Source organism: Crocodylus siamensis, chromosome 1, assembly GCF_052110815.1.
Source record: "Crocodylus siamensis isolate JL-2025a chromosome 1, ASM5211081v1, whole genome shotgun sequence".
Classification (NCBI taxonomy): Eukaryota; Metazoa; Chordata; order Crocodylia; family Crocodylidae; genus Crocodylus; species Crocodylus siamensis.
In genome coordinates this window covers 107,345,837-107,372,613 of record NC_143395.1, presented here as the reverse complement: position 1 = coordinate 107,372,613, position 26,777 = coordinate 107,345,837, and the positions used below count along the sequence as shown (strand labels likewise).

The 26,777-nt window shown below is 43.8% G+C and overlaps 1 protein-coding gene across 2 annotated transcripts in view; it reads left to right on the top strand.

Annotated features, from left to right (window-relative positions):
* MAP3K5 (mitogen-activated protein kinase kinase kinase 5) overlaps window positions 1-26,777 on the top strand; it is a 152,228-nt gene that overhangs the window by 84,420 nt on the left and 41,031 nt on the right. For both annotated transcript variants that reach the window (XM_090040084.1, XM_090040075.1), the window contains 4 exons: window positions 9,301-9,460; window positions 16,154-16,307; window positions 20,543-20,650; window positions 25,023-25,072. In XM_090040084.1, coding sequence (XP_089896210.1) covers window positions 9,301-9,460; window positions 16,154-16,307; window positions 20,543-20,650; window positions 25,023-25,072 — 472 coding nt within the window. The remainder of the gene's footprint in view (window positions 1-9,300; window positions 9,461-16,153; window positions 16,308-20,542; window positions 20,651-25,022; window positions 25,073-26,777) is intronic.

Below are 26,777 nucleotides of genomic sequence, written 5' to 3'. Positions count from 1 at the left end.
CAGAAATAACATACACACGCTGACATAAGTGATAGGAAACTGGTTTAAATCTGTAACACAACAGAAGTTCAATGCACACAAAGGCGAAATACAAACAGTCAAAATGCCTGAGGTTGAATCAGTTCAATTTTTGCAGGTTAGTATAAGCTGCATAGATTGAACTAATTAGCAAGTGAACAGACATTCACTTTTGATTCCAGAAATGCAGCCTCATGCCTATTGGCTTAGGCAGAAGTTGTGGGGGGCACTAGAGCACATCTGCCAGCCACTGCCAAAGGGAAGGGAAGGAAGCTGGTAGAGAACTGCTCCAAGGCTTCCCCACTTCCCTGCTCAAGTGGAGAGAGGTGGTATGTCCAGGCCCTGGCCAGCCAGCTGAGTATGATGGGGGGGGGGATGTTAAACTCCCACCCTGACCTGCATTGACTTGGAGGGTGGGGGGAGGGAGGGGAGAAGAAGGGGAGAAGCTCCTGCCAGGCTTTTCCCCGCTCAAATGGAGGGGCTAGGCTCCAGCCCCAGCTGGCTTGGCTGGGGGGGGGAGGGATGGGGGTTTAAGACCCCTCCCTGGCCTGCACAGGACCCCAGCTGGCATCTGCCTGGTGGGGCAAAGCAGCTCCTCTCTGGATGGGGAACAGCCTGGTAGGGGCTGCTTTGCCCTGCCAGGCAGGCCCCAACTGCCCTGGTCCCTTCCCCCCTACTTCTCAGCCAGCTGGAGCAGCAATAGTGTTCCAGCTAGGGAGCAAATGGATGGGGCCAAATCTGCTCTCCTGGAGCCCAGCCAAGGCTGCAAAGCATCTTGAGATGCTGGGGGCTATGAGTTCATTTGAACTGAGAAGGGATCAGAAACAGAAGTTCCGTTTGACCTAGATCAGTTCAGTCTGATACTACATCCAACTAGGTTTATCTTTAAGCCAGTTTTGGCCATTTTGAAAACATTGAATTTCTGTTTTTTTACAGGTTTGAACTGGTTTCTGATCACTTAAACCAGTTCCTGTGTAATTTCTGTCTCTAGCCCAACTGCTTTCAAAATGACTAAAACTGGTTTAAGATAAACCTGGATGGATTTAGTATCAGACTTAACTGGTTTAGGTTAAATCACTTCATTGAACTTCTGTCCCAGATCCCCTCCATATTCAAGTTAATGCACAATCCTGGGCTGCTGAGGGATGCTTTGCACTTCCCCTGCAAACCCTGCTTCTCAGGGTGGGTGGCCCAGCCTTGGCCCAGGCTCCAGCACTCTCTGGCTTCTGGCCTGGGCCACTTCAGGCATATGGCTGCATTTCTGGAATAAAAAGTGAATGCCTGTTCACTTGCTTATCAGTTCAATCTTAGAGTAACCTGTGAAGATTGAATTGATTCAGCCATGGGCTTTTTGACTCTCTGTACTTAAGCCCCAGTGACTTTCTCCATAAAAATTTGGCATCAAGTCTGCTTGGTAATGCTAAGTTTAGTATTCTAACAGGCTCACTTCTCCCTTGTTTCCTGGACCCGCAAATGGGTATAGGAGTCTCATGTGTTTATTTCTGTGGTGACCTCTTTTTGAATGAAGTACCAATGAGACTGTTAGTCCCTGATGGGAGTTCCATCCCAATCATTAGTATCATATGAAAATTGTGATAATACAGATCAATGGAAAACATGAATAAAGTCATCCTAGCAATAGGGAAAAATTGCTTTTGACTTCCATTTGGGGCAATCAGAGAATTGGGAGATTGCATTTTTAGTCACTTCTTTCTTTGGACAGGGTTGGGCTTGTATGCTCTGTAGTCACCATACACTGTGATCAGATATAGTAAGGTATGTAAATTCAGGGCCAGTTTGATATTACTTGTCTAAGAGGTTTCCCTGACAGACATTCACTTAAAAGCATGATGGAGTCTGATCTCCGGTTCCCACCAGTCATGCCCCCTGCCATGCCACACGTATAAGTCACGAGATATACTATTGTGAGATTTGGGAATCAGAACCCAATTATGCCATGTTTCCAGTGCAGGGGGAGCCTGGGATCATGAAAACTGTAATATAATACAGAGCATGATAATGATCCTGGGCTCCCCCTGCATTGGCAGAGTGGGTGCCCAACAATCAGCTGGCAGGGACTGTCCAAGGATTCAAGTCCCAGAGCAGTTCCTGCCAGTAGATAATTAGCTGATTATGATGGCTCTGGGGTTTGAGTCCCAGGGTTACTTCTATCTCCCAGCATCTGGCAAGGGACTGGCAGACACCTCCTGGGGCCTGATCCCCAGGACAGTCCCTGCCAGCCAGTTGTAGATCAGGACTGTTCCCAGACTTGAACGGCAGTCCTGATCAGCTGATCATCAGTCAGCTCCAGGGACCATAGTAGGTCGACCCGATCATCTGACAGTAAGTTGGTAAGGACTGCCCTGGAGCTTAAAACCTCAGTGAGGTTCCTCCCAGATGACTGATGATTCAGGAGGGTCCCAGGATTTGAGCTTCACGACCACCTGGATCATCTGTCAGCTGGCTGGGATTGCTTTGGGGCTCAGTCCCCAGGAGGTCTGTGCCAGCTGACGACCAGGGGTTTGATCCTTGGGGTTTGAGCCCTGCAGCCATCCCTCTCCCAGTAGTTGTCAGAGACCACTCCATTATTTGAATCCCAGGGCATCCCTGCCAGCCAACCGTCAGCTGATTGGGACTGCCACAGGGCTGGACCTGGGGGTATGTACCTGTATGGGATGCCACATATTCAAGCTATGGCACTATACAAACCAGCCACAAAAATATTACATGTTTTTCAAGTGATATATTTGTGTCTGGCTTCTGATTTTTATGGTGCCACAAATTCTGTGAACATGTGACTAGTTGCTGTTTCTGGCACAATTTAACACTTTAATCTCACCAGAAATATAATGTGTGCAAGAAGCCTTTGGAAAATCCAAGCGGTGTTTATAGTCTCAGTAAGTGGCAATCTTCCAGTGAATCCTGTTAATCGGTGTGGATAATGGAGACATTGAGTTGGAACATACAGCCAGGAACTAACTTTCAAATCCTTTTTAATGGAACATACCTGATACATCACCCTAGGAAATAAGAAAGCAAACAGAAACTTTTGATAGAAAGTGAAACTTGAAATGACAGGAGTTATAAAGATTTTCTATATTAACTTTAAAAATGTATATACATCTGAAATGATTTTGCACCATATGCTCATGTATGTTATACAAGCACTGAAGATCCCAATCAAATGCTTACATTTATACAGCTGTACACAATTAACACATACTTCGGGTTTTTTTAATCATTTGTACTACTTAAGATGTGTTATATGAAAACCCCACTTTCCTCCTAGCATTGTTACTTTCTCTCCAGCATGATGCTGAACATTGTAATGTACCAGTGTTCTAGTTAAGCACTGAGGTGGGCATTATGCTTATGGAGCTGATTTCTTATTGATTCAATGTAAAACCAAAGTACTTCTGGTTATTAATAGGGACCTGCTTAAGTCTCAGTGGGACAATGGGAGTTTCATGGCCTGCTCATGACATGCAGAGCTGATTTTGCAGGCATTTTGTGCTGCCCCCATCCCTAGCCAATGATTGGTGGAGAAGCCCTGGTGGCCCAGTCCCTCACTGCTGACTGGCAGTCTGTCACTACTGTTTGTTTGCCCCACCCATTGCTGCTGATTGGCAGAGGGTGCCTTCACTTAGTCTGTTATTACCACTTCTTTTTTGGTTGATTTAATGGGAAATCACGACCAATGCCAAATTTCCTGGGCAATTGTAGTGACTGTGGACAACATCCCTTTTTGTGGTTTCTGCAAAATCCATGACACTGTGATTTAGGTAGGTCCCTAGATATGTAACATTCTGATGATGCCTTTAATAAGGGTTAATATCACAGTCCTAAGAAAGTACTGGTTTGGGAAATTCCAGTTTATCTGAATACATTTTTCTGAGATGTACAGGCAGTCCTCAGACTTACAATACACTTGCTTCCTGAAAACCACCTCTTAAGTTGAAACGTTGTAACTTGGAATTGATTTTCCCATAGGGAACAATGTTATCAATGAGGGATTCATTCCTGAACCAAGGCTTGATGCCCTATTTTCACTAAAAATACCCCAGAATTTTGTACTCAATCAATTATAGATGAGTAATATAGCTACATTAATATATTTATATTGTAAATAGCAATCATATTGATAGTTTCATAGTAGCTAGAGTCGGAAGGGACCTAGGTAGATCATCTAGTCCAACCCCCTGCCTTGACAGGAAAGAGCACCGGGGTCAGATGACCCCGGCAAGGTGCTCATCTAACTTCCTTTTAAAAATCCCCAGGCTAGGAGCCTGCACCACTTCCCCTGGAAGCCGGTTCCAGGCCCTAGCCGCCCTGACTGTGAAGTAGCGCCTCCTAATATCTAATCTAAACCTACCCTCCGCCAGCTTGTGACCGTTATTCCTGGTCACTCCTGGCAGCGCACGGGGGAACAGGGACTCCCCCAGTACCTGCTGATCCCCCCTGACCAGTTTGTAGCAGGCCACAAGGTCCCAAGGTCCCAAGGTGTGGAAGAACTTCTTTGAGGTGGCTTTGCTGGATGTTTTGAAGGGCTCTCAGCTGGACTTTTTGAAGGGTTCTTGGCTGGAGTCTTCTCATGATTCTTGGCTGCAGGTTTTTCTGGAGTCTTGTCTGCTTTCTTAAAGAAAGTATCCAAGGAAGTTTGGACAGATGTTCTCCAGGGAGATGAGTGACACGGTGAAGTTGTTCGCTGGCGTGGCTTGGCATCAGATCAAGTGTTGTAAAGTTGAAACTGATGTCAGAAAGTTGAAACAGGGTGTCACGAGGAGCCAGCAGGGGAGATCATGCTTAGGGGCAACCAACACAGGTTCATTAGTGGCAGGTCCTGTCAGACCAACTTGGTAGCCTTCTGTGATCAGATCACCAAATCATTAAATGCAGGGGTAGCAATGGACATAGTCTTCCTGGACTTTCAGAAGGCCTTCGACACTGTCTCTCACCCTGTTCTCATTAAGAAACTGGGGGACTGTGGTGTCGACACCCACACAGTCAATTGGGTCGCCAACTGGCTGGAGGGCCGCACCCAGAGAGTGGTGGTGGATGGGTCATTTTCAACCTGGAGGAATGTGAGCGGTGGGGTTCTGCAGGGCTCGGTCCTCGGGCCCGCACTGTTCAACTTCTTCATCAGTGACTTGGACGAGGGGGTAAAAAGCACCCTGTTCAAATTTGTTGATGACACTAAGATGTGGGGGGACGTGGGCATGCTAGAAGGGAGGAATAGGCTGCAATCAGACCTAGACAGGTTACAAGGGTGGGCGGATGAGAATAGGATGGGATTCAACACTGACAAGTGCAAAGTGATGCACCTGGGGAAGAACAATCGGCACCATACCTACAGGTTGGGGAACTCCCTTCTTGTCACTACAGAGCAGAAAAGAATCTTGGAGTCATCATTGACTCCAAGGTGAACATAGGCTGGCAGTGTGGGGATGCAGTCGGGAAGCCCAACCGTACCTTGTCATGCATCCACAGATGCATCTCAAGCAGGTCCAAGGAGGTGATCCTCCCCCTCTATGCGGCACTGGTCAGGCCGCAGCTGGAGTACTGCGTCCAGTTCTGGGCGCCGCACTTCAAGAGGGATGTGGACAACATGGAGAGGGTCCAGAGGAGGGCCACTCACATGATCAGGGGCAGCAGGGCAGGCCTTATGAGGAGAGGCTACGGGACCTGAACCTGTTCAGCCTCCACAAGAGAAGGCTGAGGGAGGATCTAGTGGCCTGTTACAAACTAGTCAGAGGGGACCAGCAGGCATTGGGGGAGTCCCTGTTCCCCCATGCACTACCAGGAGTGACCAGGAATAACAGTCACAAGCTGGCAGAGGGTAGATTTAGGTTAGATATCAGGAGGCGCTACTTCACGGTCAAGGCGGCTAGGGTCTGGAACCAACTTCCAAGAGAAGTGGTGCAGGCTCCTACCCTGGGGGTCTTTAAGAGGAGGCTAGATGTACACCTTGCTGGGGTCATTTGATCCCAGTGCTCTTTCCTGCCATGGCAGGGGGTCGGACTAGATGATCTACTCAGGTCCCTTCTGACCCTAAAAACTATGAAATTTATGAACATCATAAGTGTGATGTAACTCGAAACGTTGTAAGTCGAGGACTGCCTGTACTTTGCTAAGGCTAAAGAAATGGCTGTAGTGAGACAATTTTCCGATTGGAGCAGTTTTCCCTCTGGAAAGCATAGGTTTCCGTGAAATGTTTCCACTTCACCCAATCAGTTGGTTTCATCCAGACACTGTGTGTGAAATGGTTCCTGTTTCATTTGACTTCATCATTTGACTTGCTGTATTTACAGTATATAAAGGCAAAGTATTTTAACAAGAATGTAATATGATACTAAAGTTTGAAGTGATGACTTTGGAATGAAACTTTTTGACGGTCTTAATGTTTTGAAATATTCCATTATCAAGAAATACAGAGATTTCAAATTTGCTTTCCTATTCCAGATTAAACCATTTTTAAGCCTCAGTTTCCCATAGAAGGAAAATTTTGTTTTCCAGTCAGTTTTTCTCTTAATGCTGTCTCCTTCAAAGTGCAGTCATGGCTGTGGTCTGCCCAAGTGCCTCATCTAAAGTTGACCTGTCACAAATTGCTCTTTTAAAAGAGGCAGCCCAATCTCCATCTTAGTAATTGCAACAACAGTATTTTAGGAAAGCAGAATATAGACAGTGGGGAATCACATTTGTGTGTGTGAAAATCTGATTATCCTTCTGCAAGAGAAAGATGGGTATGGGTATGATTGCTTCAATAGGAATGAAAGCTTTTGGTTTTTGGCAGTATGAAGACAGCTAGGATATAATTGGATGTGATGGGTTGCTATATTGATATGCATTTTGTCCTAACCTGAAGATGGGAGGCACTAGTAGACCATCAGATATGGTGATGGTCTCAACTTATAGCTTTCCAGACTGGATGAGCTATACTGCTGTCACCTCCTACAGCAAAATCTGAATTCTGATGTTTGTGGTTCCAGCATAGCATCTGAAAATTTTCCTTCAAAATCTAATTTTCGGTTGTAGACAGTCTGGTTAATCTGAGTTATATTTACTCAGTCTATCCTCTTGTAGGAAAATTGTCTCAGAGAGCTTTCAACGGCAGTCAGTTGAACTTGACCAAATTGCCTTCATCAGGGGAATTTGGGTGGTATCTGTAAGAAATAGTGTTAGATCCCCTTTTCCTGAGTGTAGACCAGTGAACTTATATGGAGGGCTTCAGAACACAGCCTGACTATGGTTTCTTGTTGTTCACAACTGCTGAAGGCTAGGTGGAAATTTGCATAGTGTTTGATCCCTTTTAAGTAAGCATTTGTTCAGCTTCTGCTCCAAAGCCATGATTCAGACAGTCTTTCCAATTACCTATCAATCTAATCTCTTGATCTATTCAGGCTAAAGAAACAGCTGTAGTGAGACCAACCAAGTCAAGGTGTCTTGAACCTCTGATTCCTTAGTCCATATAAATCAGGGTGTGGGACCGACTCAGCTTGTAGCATTGATCACTGATCAGTATGACGATAAATAAAGATTGGGTGGCCTCACTGATATTTAATCACAAGTCTATCCCCAATCCTCCATGCTAAGGAAGTGTTAATTTATCCTCAGATGCCAGCTGGTCTGGGATGGCTTCAGATTCTTTGTATTTTTTATTTATTTTCAAAACCTCCCACAAATATAGTGCTGGAATATTATGCCCCAAGTGCTCTCTCATGAGTGAGGTACTTTGCTGTTCTCTCTCTATGTTAGGATCCCTCGAGGTAAATCCTGTTTCACCTTTACATATGTAACCCCTTTCTGGAAGTGTGTGGTATGCCTCCTCCAAGTACTGAGTATTACCATATCAAGTACTTTTCATCAAGTTGGGTGTTGCACTGGGAGTTCTTTTTCCAAGTGCCTGGTGCATCCAGTCAGTGTGTGACTCTTTGTGGCAGGTACATGAGGGGCTGTTCTATGAGAAATCAGTGATGACGATGATCAGGCCTGGACACAGACATGGGTGAACTGGGCGGCCGCCCATGGCTTAGACAGAAAGCGGGCCCGTAAATGGGGAAAAAAAATACAGATACATTGTCTCTGGTGAAAGGGAGGCCTGATGCTAAAAGTTTGTCTGTGGCTGCCAGGAGTCTAGGTATTGCACTGATGATGATGATGATACCTGCTGGGAAGGAGTGTTGTGAAGCTCAGTATATAGGGGACAACAAAATAAATAAGCAAGTTCCAGCAAAGGAATAGAATTTCTAAAATAACAGCACTGCAAAGCGGGGAGCTTTATTGTGCACAGGACCCTATAGGATATGGAGAAGGAAGGAGCTAAAGTACCTATTAATAAATGTTAAGGCAATTCCTCATTTCCCAAATGTTCTCAGATCTTTCAGATTTCCTGTGGGGATGGCGCAGCTGGGCTGCACATTCAGAGATGGAATGTTTCAGGGCTCTGGAGTTGGCTAGCTTAAACAAAAGTAATTTTATTCTGGAATGATTGTGTGAGGCTGAATCTGTTGGACTTCCCAGTTTCCCCTCATTTGGAATTCTTGTGTGATCTTAGCTGGCTATTAGCAGCTCCCTCTGGTTAGATCTCTCTTTCTCAGTGAAAGCTGTAATGCAAGAGTCTCAGGGTAGTACAAACTTCCTTTGAGATGATAGAAATAGCAGAGGGTCTCTAAGGGCTAGGAACAGATGTTGTATTTTCCCTGGACAAGTTGTGCCTGTGTTTGTCCCAGAACAGAAATATCCCGGGATGGGAGTGTATACACATCACCCTTCTAATCAGGGTTTAGTGAATACACTGCTGCTTTTCTGCCATTGATTCAATTATGCAATCCTGGGAGAACATTTTACTTGTAGTGTCCTGGGATAAAATGATTTATCCCGGGACAAATGTGACCTGTGTTTGCAGCCTAAATTATACCAACACTCTCCCCCATACTTCCATCAGGCAGTTTCCTCCTTCCTGGCAATCATTGGTCCACTAGACTGCTCATACAGAAGCCATCCTTACTGGCTGCTGTGAGGTTCATTTCTTCTCTTCCTACACCTGCTTCCAAGCATCCTAGGAATGGATCAGAGTGCTCTGCCATCCTCTTAGCTGGAGTCCTTTGATAGGAACTATCTGGGTGCTCAGACTGGAGCTCCAGGAGCTAGGTAACCCAGAAAGGTTTATGTGTACTTGTATTACAGAAAGTTAGGCAATGAATACAGTAGATTGCAAATCTATTTAAAATTGTTACTCTCTTTGCTCCCGTGCAATAATGCTTTGTTTTCTTTTTATTGTTACAGGGGTAAAGATCAGCAGCTTGCTTGGTAAAAAGGGAAACCTGGAGAAACTGCAGTGTTACTGGGAAGTGGGATTTTTCTTAGGGGCCAGTATGCTGGCCAATGACCACCTAAGAGTGATTCAGGCTTCAGAAAAGCTTTTTAAGCTAAAGACACCAGCATGGTAAGGCAAATATGCAAGATATGATGGTTTTGAACACTCTTGTATGTTAATAAGTTTTTTAATTTAGCTTCTTCAGATTGTTACACATAGCATTGTATTAAATGATTCCAGCCTGTAGGTAAATTTTCATACTGAATGCTATTAATTATCTAAAAAAATATGGAAAAATTACTTTGTGATGTGTTTTTGCCCTGTGAAAGTGTTGCACATGAATTGGGAAGAAAAGAACATATCCTTTTAAAAACTGTGCCGTTGAGTGCAAAATCAGGTCAGCATATAATATGTGTTTTGTTTTCCTTCACATACCCAAAACCACTTGTGAACATCCCAACAGCACTCCTAAACCATAAGCCACACCGGATCTCTTCAGAGCCAGTTAAAAATGGATGGTTCAGAAAATTTAAATTTATTGTCAGAATACATGCAGATTGAATCAAGGAATTTTAAAATGTTGAGACAGCTGCAAGGACTAACAATGATCCCACTTCTCAGGAGAAATCTTTCTCAACAGCACTTCTCTCCCTGCCCCAAATCTAATAATTTTAGAATCTTCAGGGTTTCAGAACAGGTTTGTATTCAAATGTACCTCAGGAGACATCCCTTCTGTGGTTATAGATGCATTCAATTAAGCTGCATCTTGCCCTTACACATATGTACAAGTGGGCAGCAAGGGAGTAAGGTTTGCCTCCCTCTTTTCCACATCCTTGGTCAGGGGCCAGGTGTGATATATCCCTTTTAGTTTGATGATTGACTTATAAGAGCTAGCACGTGGTTGGTTTTAAAGGTGTAATGAGGGAGTAGGGTTACGTGAAATTCACCTGCTTTATGCAGCAACTTCTTTTTTTTGTTTTGATCCAAAGAAAGGAAGGGAGGAACCAGAAAACACCTGGGTTCTAATTGCAAAACTCTGTAGCTGCTTGGTAAATTTACTGTGTCAGGTGATAACATGTTCAGATATGCCTTGGCTGTGCTGCCCAGGCTGCCTTCTGAACCAGAAGCAGTGTAGATGTGTACATTTAGTATTGGGGTTGGGCTAGCATATCTGGGGCAGGGACATTTGTACTGCTTCTGGTTTATGAGGGAGCCTGTGGGTGCATCTACACATGCAAATAAGGTGAAGTGGTAAACTCCAGAGCACTTTGAGGTGGGTTACACTATTCCTGGGTGCAGTATCTATATGCGTGTCCAGGACAGCAGCACTTTGAGCCATGGCAGAGCAGGCCCAGGCTAGGAGCAGACTTGGGTTGCAGGGTGGGAGTCAGCCCTGGGCTCTGGGTGGAGGTGTCAGGCGGTAGAGGGGTGGCCAGAGCTTGAGCATTGAATGTGCCGAGCTGTGGTCTCGTGTCCAGCCCTGCTGCCTGCGCTGACCGGGCACAATTTATGCCTGCTGTCACTGTATTCACAAGTGTTTGATCACAGTTCATTACTCCACCATAAGATAGTAGTGTCCCCAACAGTACTATCTTATGGCAGAGTTCATTAATTTACTGTGCCCTAATATTAGTGGACGTGTAGATGGTGACACTTTACTGCACTAATCAACTGCACTAAAGCACATATAGATGCACCCTGAATGGAGCAGTTCAGTATGTTTGTGGGCTGTGCTGCCTGGCACACTAGATTTACTGTGTAACTATGCCCTGTGTCTCTACACAAATGTAGATTTTAGAGTAGCATAACTCCTCTAAAAGGGATAGAAACCCCCAGGAATAGAATATGGCAATTGCTAGGCATGCTTGGTAGCTGTCTCTGAAGAGATATAGGGAGGTTTTAATGTGGGCAAGACATCAGTTAGGTCATATCCTGTTATCCTCAGAGAGCAATGCCAATTGAATTGGAATGAATGGAAAGGTCATAAATATAGGAGTGATAGACAGCCCTTAGCTGCAGACAGGACTGCAGCTAATCTGCACAAGACTAACAGAGGCATCTGCTATGAGGGTTTAGTCCTATTTCCTGAATCACTTTGACTTCAGGCTGCAGACTTCTGTGTCACTGGTAGCAGAGGACCAGTCAACTGTTAGCCAAGGGCCAGAATGCTGTTCACTGTGGAAACCTCATAGCATTTGTTTAAAGGATTGGACCGATACTCTTTAATGTCTTCATCAGCGACTTGGACGAGGGGGTGAAATGTACTCTGTCCAAGTTTGCAGATGACACTAAGCTATGGGGCGAAGTGGACACGCCGGAGGGCAGGGAACAGCTGCAAGCAGACCTGGACAGGTTAGACAAGTGGGCAGAAAACAACAGAATGCAGTTCAACAAGGAGAAATGCAAAGTGCTGCATCTAGGGAGGAAAAATGTCCAGCACACCTACAGCCTAGGAAATGACCTGCTGGGTGGCACGGAAGTGGAAAGGGATCTTGGAGTCCTAGTAGACTCCAAGATGAACATGAGTCGGCAGTGTGACGAAACCATCAGAAAAGCCAATGGCACTTTATCGTGCATCAGCAGATGCATGACAAATAGGTCCAAGGAGGTGATACTTCCCCTCTATCGGGCGCTGGTCAGACCGCAGCTGGAGTACTGCGTGCAATTCTGGGCACCGCACTTCAAGAAAGATGCGGATAACCTGGAGAGGGTCCAGAGAAGGGCCACTCATATGGTTAAGGGCCTGCAGGCCAAGCCCTATGAGGAGAGATTAGAGAAACTGGACCTTTTCAGCCTCCGCAAGAGAAGGTTGAGAGGCGACCTGGTGGCTGCCTATAAGTTCGTCAGGGGGGCACAGAAGGGAATTGGTGAGTATTTATTCACCAAGGCGCCCCCGGGGGTTACAAGAAATAATGGCCACAAGCTGGAGGAGAGCAGATTTAGATTAGATATTAGGAGGAACTTCTTCACAGTTCGAGTGGCCAAGGTCTGGAACGGGCTCCCAAGGGAGGTGGTGCTCTCCCCTACCCTGGGGGTATTCAAGAGAAGGTTGGATGTGTATCTAGCTGGGGTAATGTAGGCCCAGCACTCTTTCCTGCTTATGCAGGGGGTCGGACTCGATGATCTATTGAGGTCCCTTCCGACCCTAGCATCTATGAATCTATGAAGGTTTTGGGAAAAAAAGACTGAGATGCTAGCATTCTTCTAAAGCTCTGAAGAGTCTAGATCAATGATTCTCTACCAGGGTGCCACAGCACACTGAGGTGCCTTGAAATCCTTTCAGGTGTGCTGCAAACACGATTCACAAAATAAACCTAGAGATTTCAAATAGGAATCCATAGGCGGGATCGTTGGGGAAGCGCTGAGGACCCAGAGGGGAAGGGAATCGGATGTCGAAGGTGAGTGGTTGCTCCTTAAGGAGACGATCCTCCATGCCCAAAGGGAGGTAATCCCAACAAGGGTCAAAGGGAGCAGGAGGGCACATAAACCCCCATGGCTCACTAAGAGCATCCGGGAATGTCTCCTTGCTAAAAGGGAGGCATATACCCAATGGAGAGATGGGGTCATCACCAAGAAGGACTATGTTACAGTCGCCCGAGGATGTAGGGGGGCAGTCAGGAGGGCCAAGGCAGAGTTGGAGATAGGACTAGCTTCCCGGATTAAGGACAATAAGAAGTCCTTCTTCAAATACATAGGGGGTAAAAAGAGGGTCCCGGGTAATGTGGGGCCCCTGCAGGACACGATGGGCAACTTAGTCATCACGCCAGATGACAAAGCTAACATATTTAACGATTTCTTTGCCTCTGTCTTCCTAAGTAGGGACCAGTTCAGCCACCTCCCTGCTGGGCCCCCCTCGGGCCCCGAGAGAGACACGCCTGGGCCAAGGGTTAGCGAGGAGTTAGTTAGGGTACTTCTGGAGAGGCTGGACGTGTTCAAGTCCGCTGGTCCGGACGATCTTCACCCTAGGGTTCTACAGGAACTGGCCGAGGTCATTGCGGGACCCCTGGCGCGGCTCTATGAGCACTCGTGGTGCTCTGGCGAGGTGCCGGAGGACTGGAAGAGGGCCAATGTGGTCCCTATCTTCAAAAAGGGAAAAAAAGAGGACCCGGGAAATTACAGGCCAGTTAGTCTGACCTCAATCCCGGGTAAGCTCTTTGAAAAAATTATCCTGGCACACATCCAGGAGGGCCTTGCGGGGGAATGCATGCTCAGGGGCAACCAACATGGGTTCATCAGTGGCAGGTCTTGTCAGACCAACCTGGTGGCCTTTTACGATCAGGTCACCAAATCATTAGACGCAGGGGTTGCTGTGGATGTAGTCTTTTTGGACTTCCGGAAGGCTTTCGACACTGTCTCTCACCCTGTCCTCATCAAAAAGCTGGGAGACTGTGGTGTCGATGCCCACACGGTCAAATGGGTCGCCAACTGGTTGGAGGGCCGCACCCAGAGGGTGGTAGTGGATGGGTTCTTCTCGACCTGGAAGGACATGGGCAGTGGGGTTCCGCAGGGCTCGGTCCTCGGGCCCGCACTGTTCAACATCTTCATCAGTGACTTGGATGAGGGGGTAGAAAGCACCCTGTTCAAGTTTGCCGATGACACTAAGATGTGGGGGGATGTGGGCGCACTAGAAGGGTGCAATAGGCTACAAGCTGACCTTGACAGGTTGCAACGGTGGGCGGATGAGAATAGGATGGGGTTTAACACTGATAAGTGCAAGGTGTTGCACATGGGGAGGAAGAACCGGCACCACACTTACAGGTTGGGGAACTCCCCTCTTGCCAGCACGGAGACGGAAAAGGATCTTGGAGTCGTCATTGACTCCACGATGAACATGGGCCGGCAGTGTGGGGAGGCAGTCAAGAAGGCCAATCGTACCCTGTCATGCATCCACAGATGCATCTCGAGCAGGTCCAGGGAGGTGATCCTCCCCCTCTATGCGGCACTGGTCAGGCCGCAGCTGGAGTACTGCGTCCAGTTCTGGGCGCCACACTTCAAGAGGGACGTGGACAATATGGAAAGAGTTCAGAGGAGGGCCACTCGTATGATCAGGGGTCAGCAGGGCAGGCCTTATGAGGAGAGGCTACGGGACCTGAACCTGTTTAGCCTCCACAAGAGAAGGTTAAGGGGGGACCTTGTGGCCTGCTACAAACTGGTCAGGGGGGATCAGCAGGTATTGGGGGAGTCCCTGTTCCCCCGTGCGCTGCCAGGAGTGACCAGGAATAATGGTCACAAACTGGCGGAGGGTAAGTTTAGATTAGATATTAGGAGGCGCTACTTCACAGTCAGGGCGGCTAGGGCCTGGAACCAGCTTCCAGGGGAAGTGGTGCAGGCTCCTAGCCTGGGGATTTTTAAAAGGAAGTTAGATGAGCACCTTGCCGGGGTCATCTGACCCCGGTGCTCTTTCCTGCTAAGGCAGGGGGTCGGACTAGATGATCTACCTAGGTCCCTTCCGACTCTAGCTACTATGAAACTATGAAACTATAGGCTTAAAAACATTCCAGCCTGCTGTCGTCCTTCTGAGTTCTTTGCAACAGAGTAATTGCTCTATTATTTTTTGGTAGTCAAAAAACAAGTGAAAAGTAAGAGCTTGCATTTTCTGAGGGGTGTCTCAAGTCTGTCAACAGGTGCCTTGAGCTGAATGAGGGATGTCTTGAGTCTAAAAAGGTTAAAAACCACTGGTGTAAGTGACCTGTGCACACATGCACGTACACATGCACAATTTGTTATGGTCACATTTTTAAGACCTAAAATTATCTCTGAAAGAAGATTTGAGGGGAATGTTTTCATGGGCATGTATGAAAGTGGTTGAACCTTATATCCACATACGTAACAACATCAAAGTGCAAATTTCTGTATGGGGAATGCTAGTCACTTGACTGTCTGAGAAATTTGGCTTAAAATATACATTATTCAAAATACAGGGCCTGTTTGAGTTGCCATATGTGTATCATTATCCCGCATTTAGCAGCTTTTTTTTAAAGAGCAGTTGCATTAATTTAAATGACTGAACTGTGGTGACTCTTTGTGGGTATACTATAAGGGGCTTATTCCGTTTGGCTTTACATGTTTGACTGTAGTGCTTAAAAAACAGCTTTGAGGCTAGCGTTAGAAAGGAATCTAGTATGTACAGGTGGCTTGTAGACAGGCAACTCGGTAATTAATTAGTAATTGCACGCTTAAAGTATATTTGCATCTTTTTCAATTCATGGTATAAAAACAATATCATATAGAGCTTAGTAAATTTGCATTAGGAGGTAATGCACTGAAGTGAGACAGGTACGGGATTTAGTGACGAGTAGCAGAGCTGTTATGTTTTTTACAAAGGGTTGTTGAAATGATCTCTGCCGGAGTTATTGACTGTTTATAGTGTAGCTAATTCTAGATCCTGAATCCAGAAGCCTCACATTTTAAACATCTATGTTAAACAATTCATCTGTGCAGATGCAGCATAGAGGACAAAATAACACAGAATGTTAAAACCAGGGACTTTCACCTAATGTTAAATTAAGGTTAGTCACAAATTTAAAACGTTCTGATGTGATAAGTTTAGTCTCTAGGCAGGGGATTTACCTACATTGAAAAATGATCTCAGTTCAGGGTAACTGCTAAGATATGCCTGGCCTGGGACTCCAGTATAGTTTAGATTAGTAGTGTAGTTGCCACATATCTGTTTCAAACACAAGGAATTGTAATTGTTACAAGCTATTGTGATGCTGTGTGCTTAAGAGTGTAATTAAAAATAGTTTGTTTCTTGTTTTGTTTTGTTGTATTTTCCCAAACTGTATTAAATTTGTTGTCTGCATATGCTTGGCTTAATTTTAGGTACCTCAAGTCTATTGTAGAGACTATTTTGATATATCAGCATTTTAAGAAACTGAATCCAGAACAACATGTAGCCAAACAGGAACTTGTGGACTTCTGGATGGACTTCCTTGTTGAAGCCACAAAGACAGATGTGTCTATAGTTAGATTTCCAGTAAGTGTGTGTTTTCTCGTATTTTTTATTAACTGTCTCATTTAACTTGTAATTGTATTCATTTCCTTTTCATCACAGAGCATGGTTAATACAACTATTGCTTGCTCATAACTTGCCAAGAAATTAACTACTTTCCCAGAAGAAATATATTTGGTTTGCATGTTGTAGTGGTTTTAGTTGATTGCTTTTAGTTACAATGGAGTTGTTTGGTCTGTTTTATAACAAAGCAGCAAGGGAAAAGCCTAGTTAGCATTTTGTCATTTAGGATGTGCTGCTGCTAGGCATGCTCTTACAGAAACCCTTCTATCTATGCCAAATGATAACAGAGTGATTAAGTTATGCTTTGAGGAAAGGAGTTTTCTTTCTCCCCTATCAAATGCTAGCAATTCATTAGTAGGCTTGGGATATGTGATTTGGAATCCTTTGCAGTTAATGAAGTTCATTTATTCTTTGTCACAGTTCATAAGGGAGCCTCGGTAGCTGAAAACATACAACTTCTGGTATCAGACAATAAATCTCAACCATACTGGATAATTTATATTTAGATGTTCCCTTGAAAAAAATAGTGCAAGAACCCTGCTAGTTTGTATTTTGCTGAATTGTTTTATATTTAATGAATATGGTTATACCAGGGTAGAGGGTTCTGGAAAAATATAGTAAACAGATTCTTGTTATCACCCTTGTTATTTGTCTCCTCAGTATTGAGGAGAAATTGGATCTTGGCTACTTTGAATAACTCTTGGCAAAGGCTGTTATTTATTTTCATAATAACCACTGTTGCCACCCAAATACTTGGAGTGCAAATTGGTTGCTTTGTATAGCTCAGTAGGCTGCCAGGTATTGGACCTGGTGTGTAGGTGGCACAATATACCCCAGGGAAGATTGCAGTTTGTCATGCTCAACAGCAAGTGCTCCAGGCAGTTACCGTATTTTTCGGACCATAAGACGCACCCCTCCTGGAGCCTCAGTCTCCGCGGCAGCGAGTCCCTCCTTCGGACTCCTGCCCCGTCTGTTCCAGCCTGCCATTTTTATTGCCGGCTCCCGGCCACTGGCACGGGCGTCGGCTTCCAGTGTAAACAAGCGGCGGATGTCCCGCTCGGGCTCCGCTGCCTCCGCGGGCAAGCTCCGCCCCGTCTCCCCGGGACACGGCATAAACAAACGGCGGGTGTCCCGCTCGGGCTCCGCCGCCTCCGCGGGCAAGCTCCGCCCTGTCTCCTCGGGACACACACCTTCGGACCATAAGACGCACCCTCGTTTTCCCCCCACTTTTGGGGGGAAAAAAGTGCGTCTTATGGTCCGAAAAATACGGTAAGTAATGACCATGTGAACCTCTGTAGGGAATGTTGTTCCAGTTTTCTTAATGCAAGGAAAAAGCTGTGAAATGAGGATGGATGTTCTGGAGACAGTTCAGGCTGGGAAATATGCAAAATCTTCTGGGTCTCAAAAGGGATGCCCACTTTTTCGTTTTTTATTTTTTACTTATCGTGATAATGAAACACTTAAAACCGGTTCTGTTTTCCAGACCTGCCAGAGGTAGTTTGCATTTTCATTCAAGTCAAAAACATATCCGGTCAATAACACACTGTAATATACTGAATCCATGTACCTGAACATACGGTTCATGTGTCTAGAACGGTCTAGTCAGAGAAGTGGAACCATTTCCATCCCAGCCACCGTGCAGGCACACACAGTCAACTATATATTGCTTGGAAGAAGGGAAAGAAGAACATAAGAAAGACAGGAAATTTTGAACAGGCATTTTCTTGTCAAATTAATTATTGTAGTTGTTTTACAAATAAAATGACATTTATAAATAATAAACAGATTATATAACTAATTGTTTTCACTGCATCTGTGTAATCACTTGCAGCTCAATTTGTCAGTAGGGCTACCCTAAAACGGCGCTTTACTTCAAACTCAGCATGTTCCTGCACTGAGTCCAGTGCCTGCCCAGAAGAGGCATCGCGTTAGCTGGACCCAGCTTACCCAACATCTATATAGATAGGGCCTCTTAGTGGGGCTTTTTTGGTGCTTTTATCTAATAACTGATTGAATCAGCTGTTAGATAAAAGCACCAAAAAGCCCCACTGGAGTGCCAGATCTATACAGATGCTGCAGAGCCAGGTTGAACTAATGCGTTCTGCTTCTAGTAAAGCACTTTTTTTCTGTAAGCAGCCATGGTTCTGAACCTAGGAATTTCAACACTAGCTCACATTTGAAGTATATGTACTGTAATCCCTGTCTAGCCACTAGAGGGAGAAATAACGTTCTTTACAGTTGTGACATACAGGAGGCACAGTTGCCAAAATTCTGCTGCATGAATTTCACTTCAAACTTAAGGTCCAATTCTGTAATGCACCAAGGGCCAGATTTTTTTAAACAGTGTTTAGATACCTTAGGAGAGGTGTGCTTAATGGGTTTTTTAAAATCCCAGTAGTCTCCTGTCTTTATCTGAATATATTTAAAAAATCTGAAGTGCTCTCTGTCATCTTTGGAGTACTTCCAGCTCAGAAGGAAGTATGCAGAAATTGATTCATTATGGATCTTTCCAAAAATTTCCATTTAGGAAATTTTGTTTCTTTAAGTGTTTTAAAGGAATTTCTGAGGGTCTTTAAGGCCTAAACATAAGAGAATAATTTCATACCTCCTTCCCACCCCACCATCCTTCCTATAATTCTGTCCCAGACTTTTTGAATGCTGAGTTAGTTGCAGGCTTTATCTCAGTAGATCCAGTTTGCTTTCACAGGGCTCTGCAATATCACTTTGTTGTATGCAAATAGTCCCTGCCTTCTGAAATGCAATCCATATTTATTTACTAAAGTAATTTAAAACATTCAAGGAAAAGCATGGCAAGCAGTTGCAAATAAGTGCCCAACGAATGATAAATGCTGATCCTGCTTATATTTTTTTGGAGGAAAGGGTAAGCATTGTGTTCTGATGCCCCTTCTATCTGAGTAGATAGATTATTGCAGCATTTCTGTAATATTTCAATAATTGTAACACATTTCAGCTAGTCTTTAGGAGACATCTTTGCAATACAGATCACAAGAGGCGCCTATACACATCAGTGACGCTGCTTTGATGCACTGTAATTACACTGCGTTGGAGCAGATTCGATTGTTAGAGTCTGGTGGAACTCAATGATCATTACCATGCTCCAGCAGATTCCAGCGTTTTGTGTATTAGCATTCATGTGCTGAAAAGTGGAACCCACTTCCAAAGCACATGTATAAATACCCAAGAAGAGTAGAAATGAAATGGAATTCCAGTTATCTCCAATACTTACCAGCATCTGTAAAATGAAAAACAAAGCCCTATATGGGGTTAATGCAGACTTAAAGGCTTTCAAAATCTTTTGAAATTCAGTTTTAAATTAAAAATCAATAATATCAGTTTCTACATACATATTCTACAGTTTCTACTGGACTGGTATTTTGCTTTTAATGGCCCTGAAGTAAAACAGGAAGGTACTTTGGCTATTCATCAGTTCAGCATAAATGGCAGGTTAGACCCAATCTTGCTGAATTGGATCCCATCTCTTTTGGGTTATTCTTCCAGATCTTGCTGCCCTTTCTTCTGAAAATTTTTCAATAAGCACTTACTGTCAGCCTGAGCCTCTTGCAGGGCTGTTTCTGGTTCTGTATTTTGTGTATCATTCTGCATACCATAATGTGACTGCTACACCTCACGGTAGTCTGCTTTAAAAACAGCTCAGGCTAGCTGCAGAGTAAAGTTGTTTCCCCCATCTCATCTGAAGCATCTGATGAAACAGGCCATTGCCTACAAAAGTTTATGCCTCATTATGCCATCCTGCTCTGCCTTCTGCTTGGCTTCAGATTAACATGCCTAACTATCACTGTCTCTTTTTTTTGAGCTGCCCAACTACTCTTCTCCTGAACTCTAACAAAAGCATAACCTGCCATTCTCACTCAAGAGAGCAAACTGAATCAAAAGCTTAGAGGACATTCTTAGCCTGGCAGTAGACATAGAAGGCATTTGGAACCGTGAACAATCAGAACTTATATCTACATGGGAAAAACAGATAAAAAAGAAACAATGACCTACAACTGGCATTTCAGGCCAGCCAATCTAGTGTGATTGTTCTACCAGAAGTTTTACCCTTTTTTCCCCTGGTGCTTAGTCATATACTTGATTTTTAGAAATGATTTTAAGTGATTGCATACTTTTTTAATTCCATGAATCTTTTAATGGTTTTTATTTTCTTCCACCCTAAGGTTTTAATATTGGAACCAACAAAAGTCTATCAACCTTCATATCTCTCCATCAACAGTGAAGCTGAGGAGAAGACCATATCAATCTGGCATGTGCTGCCTGAGGACAAGGTAAATTATTACATTTGCCTTAGGATGAGAAGTGTAAGTACTCACACATACAAAATGGTGTCTGCCTTATAAATAACATTCTAAGCAGGCTCTTCTAACTGTTGATTGCACAGATGGAAAACCTATTTGCAGTATGTAAAACATGTTTTATTTACATGCATTTTTGGGCACTGCTTAATTTGAAGACTGTCCTTTATGGTTTGGATGTCAGTGAGGACATTCCAGGATTGCAGGATTGTCCCCAGCAGCCGCTCTTGAGAACTGCAGATTCAGGTCTCAAGAACAAGTGCTAGGGACAAGGCCAGAGCCCAGCTACACTAGCAGACTTCTGGGTGTAGACTATACCTATAAGTACAGGTGGGCGGAGGTTAGGTAGGGCATGTCCAAGACCCTCGTTGCTGGGGTACGTCATCACCATGGTGTTTGTGTGCCAGAAATGCTTCCAGCTTGCACTTACTCATTGGTTAAGTTTGCAGTCCTGATGGAGACTGTAAATATTAAGGGAGAGGGAATAAAAATCCATGTCTTGAAATAGCAGTGAAGGAAGTCAGGAGCTAAAAGAGAAGGTGGTCAGGAGGACAGTGAGAGAAGTCTAGGAGCATGTCTATAGCACATCAGCCGTAGGGTGTCTGAGCCAGAATGGCCCCAATCGCACCTGCCCACCCACTCCTGTTCCCACACTTGAAACCCAGAACTACACTGGTGAAGATGCCCCATAGTCATCCCCAACAACCACTCTCAAGGACAATAGAGATAAAGGTCCAGCGAGGAGCCATAAAGGGATGCCCCAGAGTGACTTGTTAACTGCAAAGAATCAAAGCTAATGACATCTCTGATGACATTTCTTTGGTTGCAGAGTAGGCCTGTGAAGAATTGTTTTCTGAACCAATCTAACTTGTGTTTTTGTGCACTTTATAATAGAAATAATTCTAATATGCTTCTTCTCCCTCTTATTTCATATATTTTACTTTTCCCCTTTCAAGAACTTGTGAAGAACATCTAGGGGACTAGTGTTTAGGCATTTGTTTATTGGATTGTGGGGAAAATAATCCAAGAAATGGCAAAAATAGTTCATTTTGAAGATAATTTCCTGAGCTGCATCAAGACCATTGAATTCCTGTTTGTTCAACTTTGATTGGCATTGTTCAAGATGGACTCCATTCTCCAGTATACATAACTTTGTACTTTCTTACAGAAAAAAGACCAAAATATACTTGCTATGCAATTTGTAAATAATACTATATGCTGGTGCTTCTGAGTACCATAAAATACCTTAGTACCATAAACTATCTGCTCTGCGAGAGGGCTATAACTTATTTCCTATTTGGAAATATCTTGGTATCCCTGAGCATGTGATTCTTAGTAATATACTCTCAAACAACCTGTTCTGCTCTGTTAGGTGGCTTATCTTGCATTTAGTAAGGAACATTGGACTGGAAGGGACCTCCTGGGTTGCTTAGTCCAGTTCTCCATTATCACAGACAATCATATCACATCATATAATCTCCTTCATGAACTGAGCTCCATACGCAAACTAGTTGAATGAGGGTTGAGATGATGATGCTCCAACATGGAGCGGCTTCAGTAACTTGTCTGTCCTGTAAGATGTCCTGTTAGCATACCCAAACAACCTTACATATGTTCTGTAGGGATATAATCAGAAGTTGTGTTTAAGGCTAGTATTTGTGCTTCCAGTTATTGTAACAGATTTTTTAAAGACCATTTTTCCCTGCATGGCAAGTTTGAAGATTGTGATTTCATTATTTGGGACAAAGACAACAGAGTTGTACTAAACTTCTTAAATAAGCCTGGTGTTATATTAATATTACTTGATGGATAGATTTACTTGTAAATCCTTAGAAAATGTGTTATGTAAGAATACACACAGCGTGTGTTAAGGCATATATGCTTTGTTTTTCCATGTAGAACAAAAGTATTGAATTTCTGCTTTAAATACAAAACAGAACTCAGTTTTAAATCTGCAGTCGACGACTGTAATGAGAAAAGGGCTCATGATCTGGTCCATTATAAATAGCTTGTCCTCCTCCCTTTTCACAGATGTTAGTACACTCCACTACTTACACAGATTTTTAGTTAAACTTAAGATAGAACTTGAAATGGGAAATACTTATAAAACAGAAGTGATATTCTTCTCTACCTTTCTGCCATACACAGCTTGCAATTGCTTTGCAGTTTCCTAAATATAGCCATCTTTTCCCATATGTTTTAAGCAGTTCTGCAGTCCTGTTTGTCATTATGAAACAAAGTAGCCAAGCTGCCTCTGTTTCATGTTGGCTTTCAAATCCATTTTGCAGTTTTTTTCCCACACTAACCGAAGAGCAGATGCTAGAGTTGGACAGTGCCTCTGGTATGTTTACTCCAGTGTATTTAAAACTTGGCAGGATTACAAGGAATACAGCTTGTCATGAACATGATCTGGTAAATGAAAAAGGCTGTCTGAATTTGAGAGAGTCATCTTCTGTAAACCGTAATGCTGTAGCACATGATACTTAAGGTTCTTGTGTTTCTTAACTACTTTGTTGTATCTACAGCAGGGGTCAGAAGCCTTTTCAGGCTTCAGGCTGAATTGACCCATGTCAGGTCAGAGGTGGGCTGGTGCATGTCAGACAGGTGCTAAGATACAGCTGCCAGCACTGCTCTGTCCTGCCCGGCAGCTGCGCAGGAAAAGCACCTAATGCCATCACTTTTTCCCACAGCAGCATCTGGAAAGCAAATACTGCCAAAGCTCCCCCATCTCTGCAGAGAAATGCCAAGGACATTGTACACATGTTGCAGGAAAGGGGCGGGAAAGCAGCGGTGCCAGGTACCATCCTTGTGTATCCATGAAAGTAATGGTGGCAGTGGCTAGGTCCTAGCACCTACCTACCACACACCTGCCCATTTCTGATCCAAACTGGATCGATCTGGCTACTAAAGCCCCATGTCCACATATTGGATCAAATGCCTCAGCAGATTGGATCCAGCCTGTGGGCTGTAAGGTTGCTGACCCCTGGTCTAGAGTGATTCTTTCTGAGTATTCAAGGGTAAAATTAGGGATTGGCCATGTACTAGGAACTAAAAGGCACTCAGGAGAGTGTTTCAAGCATGGAGAATGAGGAGGTGGCTGAATTTGCTGTAAGAAGAGGGTAATGAAAATTTCCAAGGATATTTTTCACTATTGCAGAGGACTAGTGCAAATGGAAATTCGGTCAACTCATGTATGGGGCATAATTTCAAGTGGCAAAGCATAGCTGAATGAGTACTCCGGGAAAATAGATCTTGAGGAGTTGGAAAGTCATTTTGCATGGATGCTCTGTTTAGGAGAAAAGTATAACAGGGCTGGCACTATATCAGATAGTGTTCATTTATTTGAGAATCCCTGTTTTTGCTAATTGTTCGGATCTAATACTGCCCTCTAAAGGTTTGCCAAACTGTTAACGATGCCAAGGTATTTATGCCTTTCCAGTTTGGGTTTCAAGATTTAGCTCTTAAAGTAAGGCTGACAGAAAAGATTGTGTAACATAATTAAATTGGCAAAATCCACATATAAAGGAAAATTTGTGAACATTTATACAGACAGAGTACCTAAAAATATCAGTCAAATCAGGTTCCCTTGTGTTGAGGATTATACAAACATACAATAAATAATAATCCCTCTGATCTGGTTTCCCCCAAAACTCACTTAACCTGAAAACATTCCTGCAACATGCACAGCGCAGTTTCATATTTCCTTGGCTGCAGTGACAGGTTACTTTAAATTTAGTTTGATTTTTATTTTTTTTAAATTTTGGTGTACTGCTTTATATTAACATACCCCCTGCAATAAAACTTGACCAAAAAGGAAAGAATTATGGTTTCAGAAAGGAAGGGAAAATTGTTCTGGCAATTCTTGTGGAAAATTGTACTATCGACTTAGAGCCTTCCATTCATTGCACAAAATGTGACAGTTCATCTAATATGTCTCTTCTTATTGCCTTAATTATTTCTTTTATTAATGTGTTTCATAATCTATTAAATTCCACGTCTCTTTCATCCTTTGGAGTTCATTTGCTTATGATAGTGGTTAGCACAGAAGCCTCTTTCTAAATCCTATCTCTTATCAAGAAACATTCTTTGGCTTTATTGTTCTGATTACTGAAATTCTCTCCAGAGTAGTGGTTTTATTAAGTGAAGATTCTACAGGGATATTACTGATATTAAGCTATGATGCCTTAAAGAATAATTGTTACCAAGTAAAATGCTCATGTAGAAATTTTACTTAACCCCACCAGTCTTTTGACTTAGAAGCTGGGAGATATGGGTGTTGGCTGTTCATGGTAAGGGGAATCTTTTAGTATTTGTTTCTTTACACATTTTTTTCTGTATGTTGCAGAAAAGCATTCATGAGTGGAACTTCAGTGCTGCGTCTATCAGGGGAGTAAGGTAGGTTACCTCCTATTGCATGTACCTAGAGAGAGTGATTGTTCTGGGAGAGCACCATGCTGCTTCAGACAGAATGATCTCTCTGCAGTGTCTTACTGTGATTCTAGGGAGTGAATACACATAATACTTGGAACAGTTTAAAAGTTGTTTAAACTTGAGACAGACAGACATACAAGACTGTTTGAAGTGGTTTAATGCCACCTGGAGTGGTTTAAAAATTCACTTGGAATGTATCCTGACATTGTTCAGTGTTATGTGTAGACACCGTGACATAGGTGTGGTCTGTCCTCCAGGCATCCCGCACTACATTGCTCTTCATGCTTTCCCCCTCCCAAACCCCCACTGCAACTGGTTATTCTTGTACTTTTCTTTTTGTTGACACTTTTATCAATGAGACGACTTGCACTGCTTGTGCAGTAAAAGCCATATTTCCAATAGCCAATTTTGTCCTCACTCCCGACTTGATTACTGCCCCACATCGTTTCCCCTTTCCACACACCATCCTCTGGGAATCAAAGAGCATGGGTCCAAGTACTAACCCCCTCATCCAAGACAGGTGAGCACACTACAAACTTTGGTCAACTGCCGACTATTGAAGTTTACTGAACTCATGTTTAGTGGGGAAAAGTAGAAAAGTGAAAGTGACCCTAGCCACAGGTCACTCAACCCTTGTGTTCCCTCAGGCATGGGTAGAAACACTTCTTCCCCTGCTCATTCAGTTGAGATATGTTGAACTAGGTGTTCATTCCTACCCACATCATTTTACACAATTGCGAACCAGTTCCCAATCAGCAACATTTGGGAACTGTTCACTTGTTATGTGTGTCAGCATTCTGTCCCACAACAATTGTGGATATGTTCCCAAACAATGACATTTTGGACTGATTCAATGGTTACGTGTGTCTGCATCCTAGGATAGTAATGTGCAGAGGTTATTATGCCAGAATTTAACATAGATGCATGTGTGCATATGTATGTATTTATGTATGGCATGTATATTTGTTGACTAAAGAAGTGCCATACCTTGTATTTGGGAAAGTTTATAATTAGGATTAAAATAACTCGTTTAAGTTTACATTCTTGCTTTCTCGTTACTTGTATTGTGGAAGTGCTGAGGAGCCTCAAGTATAGATCAGGACTACACATAGGCACTGACTTTGTTTTTTGCTGGTGGATAGTTGCAGGCATAATCCCCCGCCCCAACCCCAGGCGTTTTACTTTTACTTGGCACATCAGTGCACCAAACCCTACACACGCCCAGAAGGGGCAACACATTACTTCTACCTGGCTCTGCAGCATCTGTAAAGATTGGGAGCTTTTAGAAGCTTTTTTCCCCTATGTCTACAAGTGTGTCTCCATGGGTGCTGAGCACCCCCTACTTTTTTCAGTGGGTGCTTGGGCCCTAGAACATTCAGAGTTGGCGTCTGTGGGATCATATTACCCTATGTACTTTATAAACACAAAAAAGATTAATATTATCCCTACTACAACTGGAGTATAAGCCAAGAGATGGCAGAGGGATACACACAAGGAGAACAGAACAAAATGACAAGAGCAGTGGTTCAGCACAGTCCGTGGTAGTCTCAACAAGCAGCTTAATTTTCTCAAGTGTTTTTGTAGGCATGGCATCAAAGGAGAGTTGAAAAGATTTGAAGGACGACTGAAAGGTAGCTTTATGGATGTTTATAGGGAGCCCTCCCCAAGT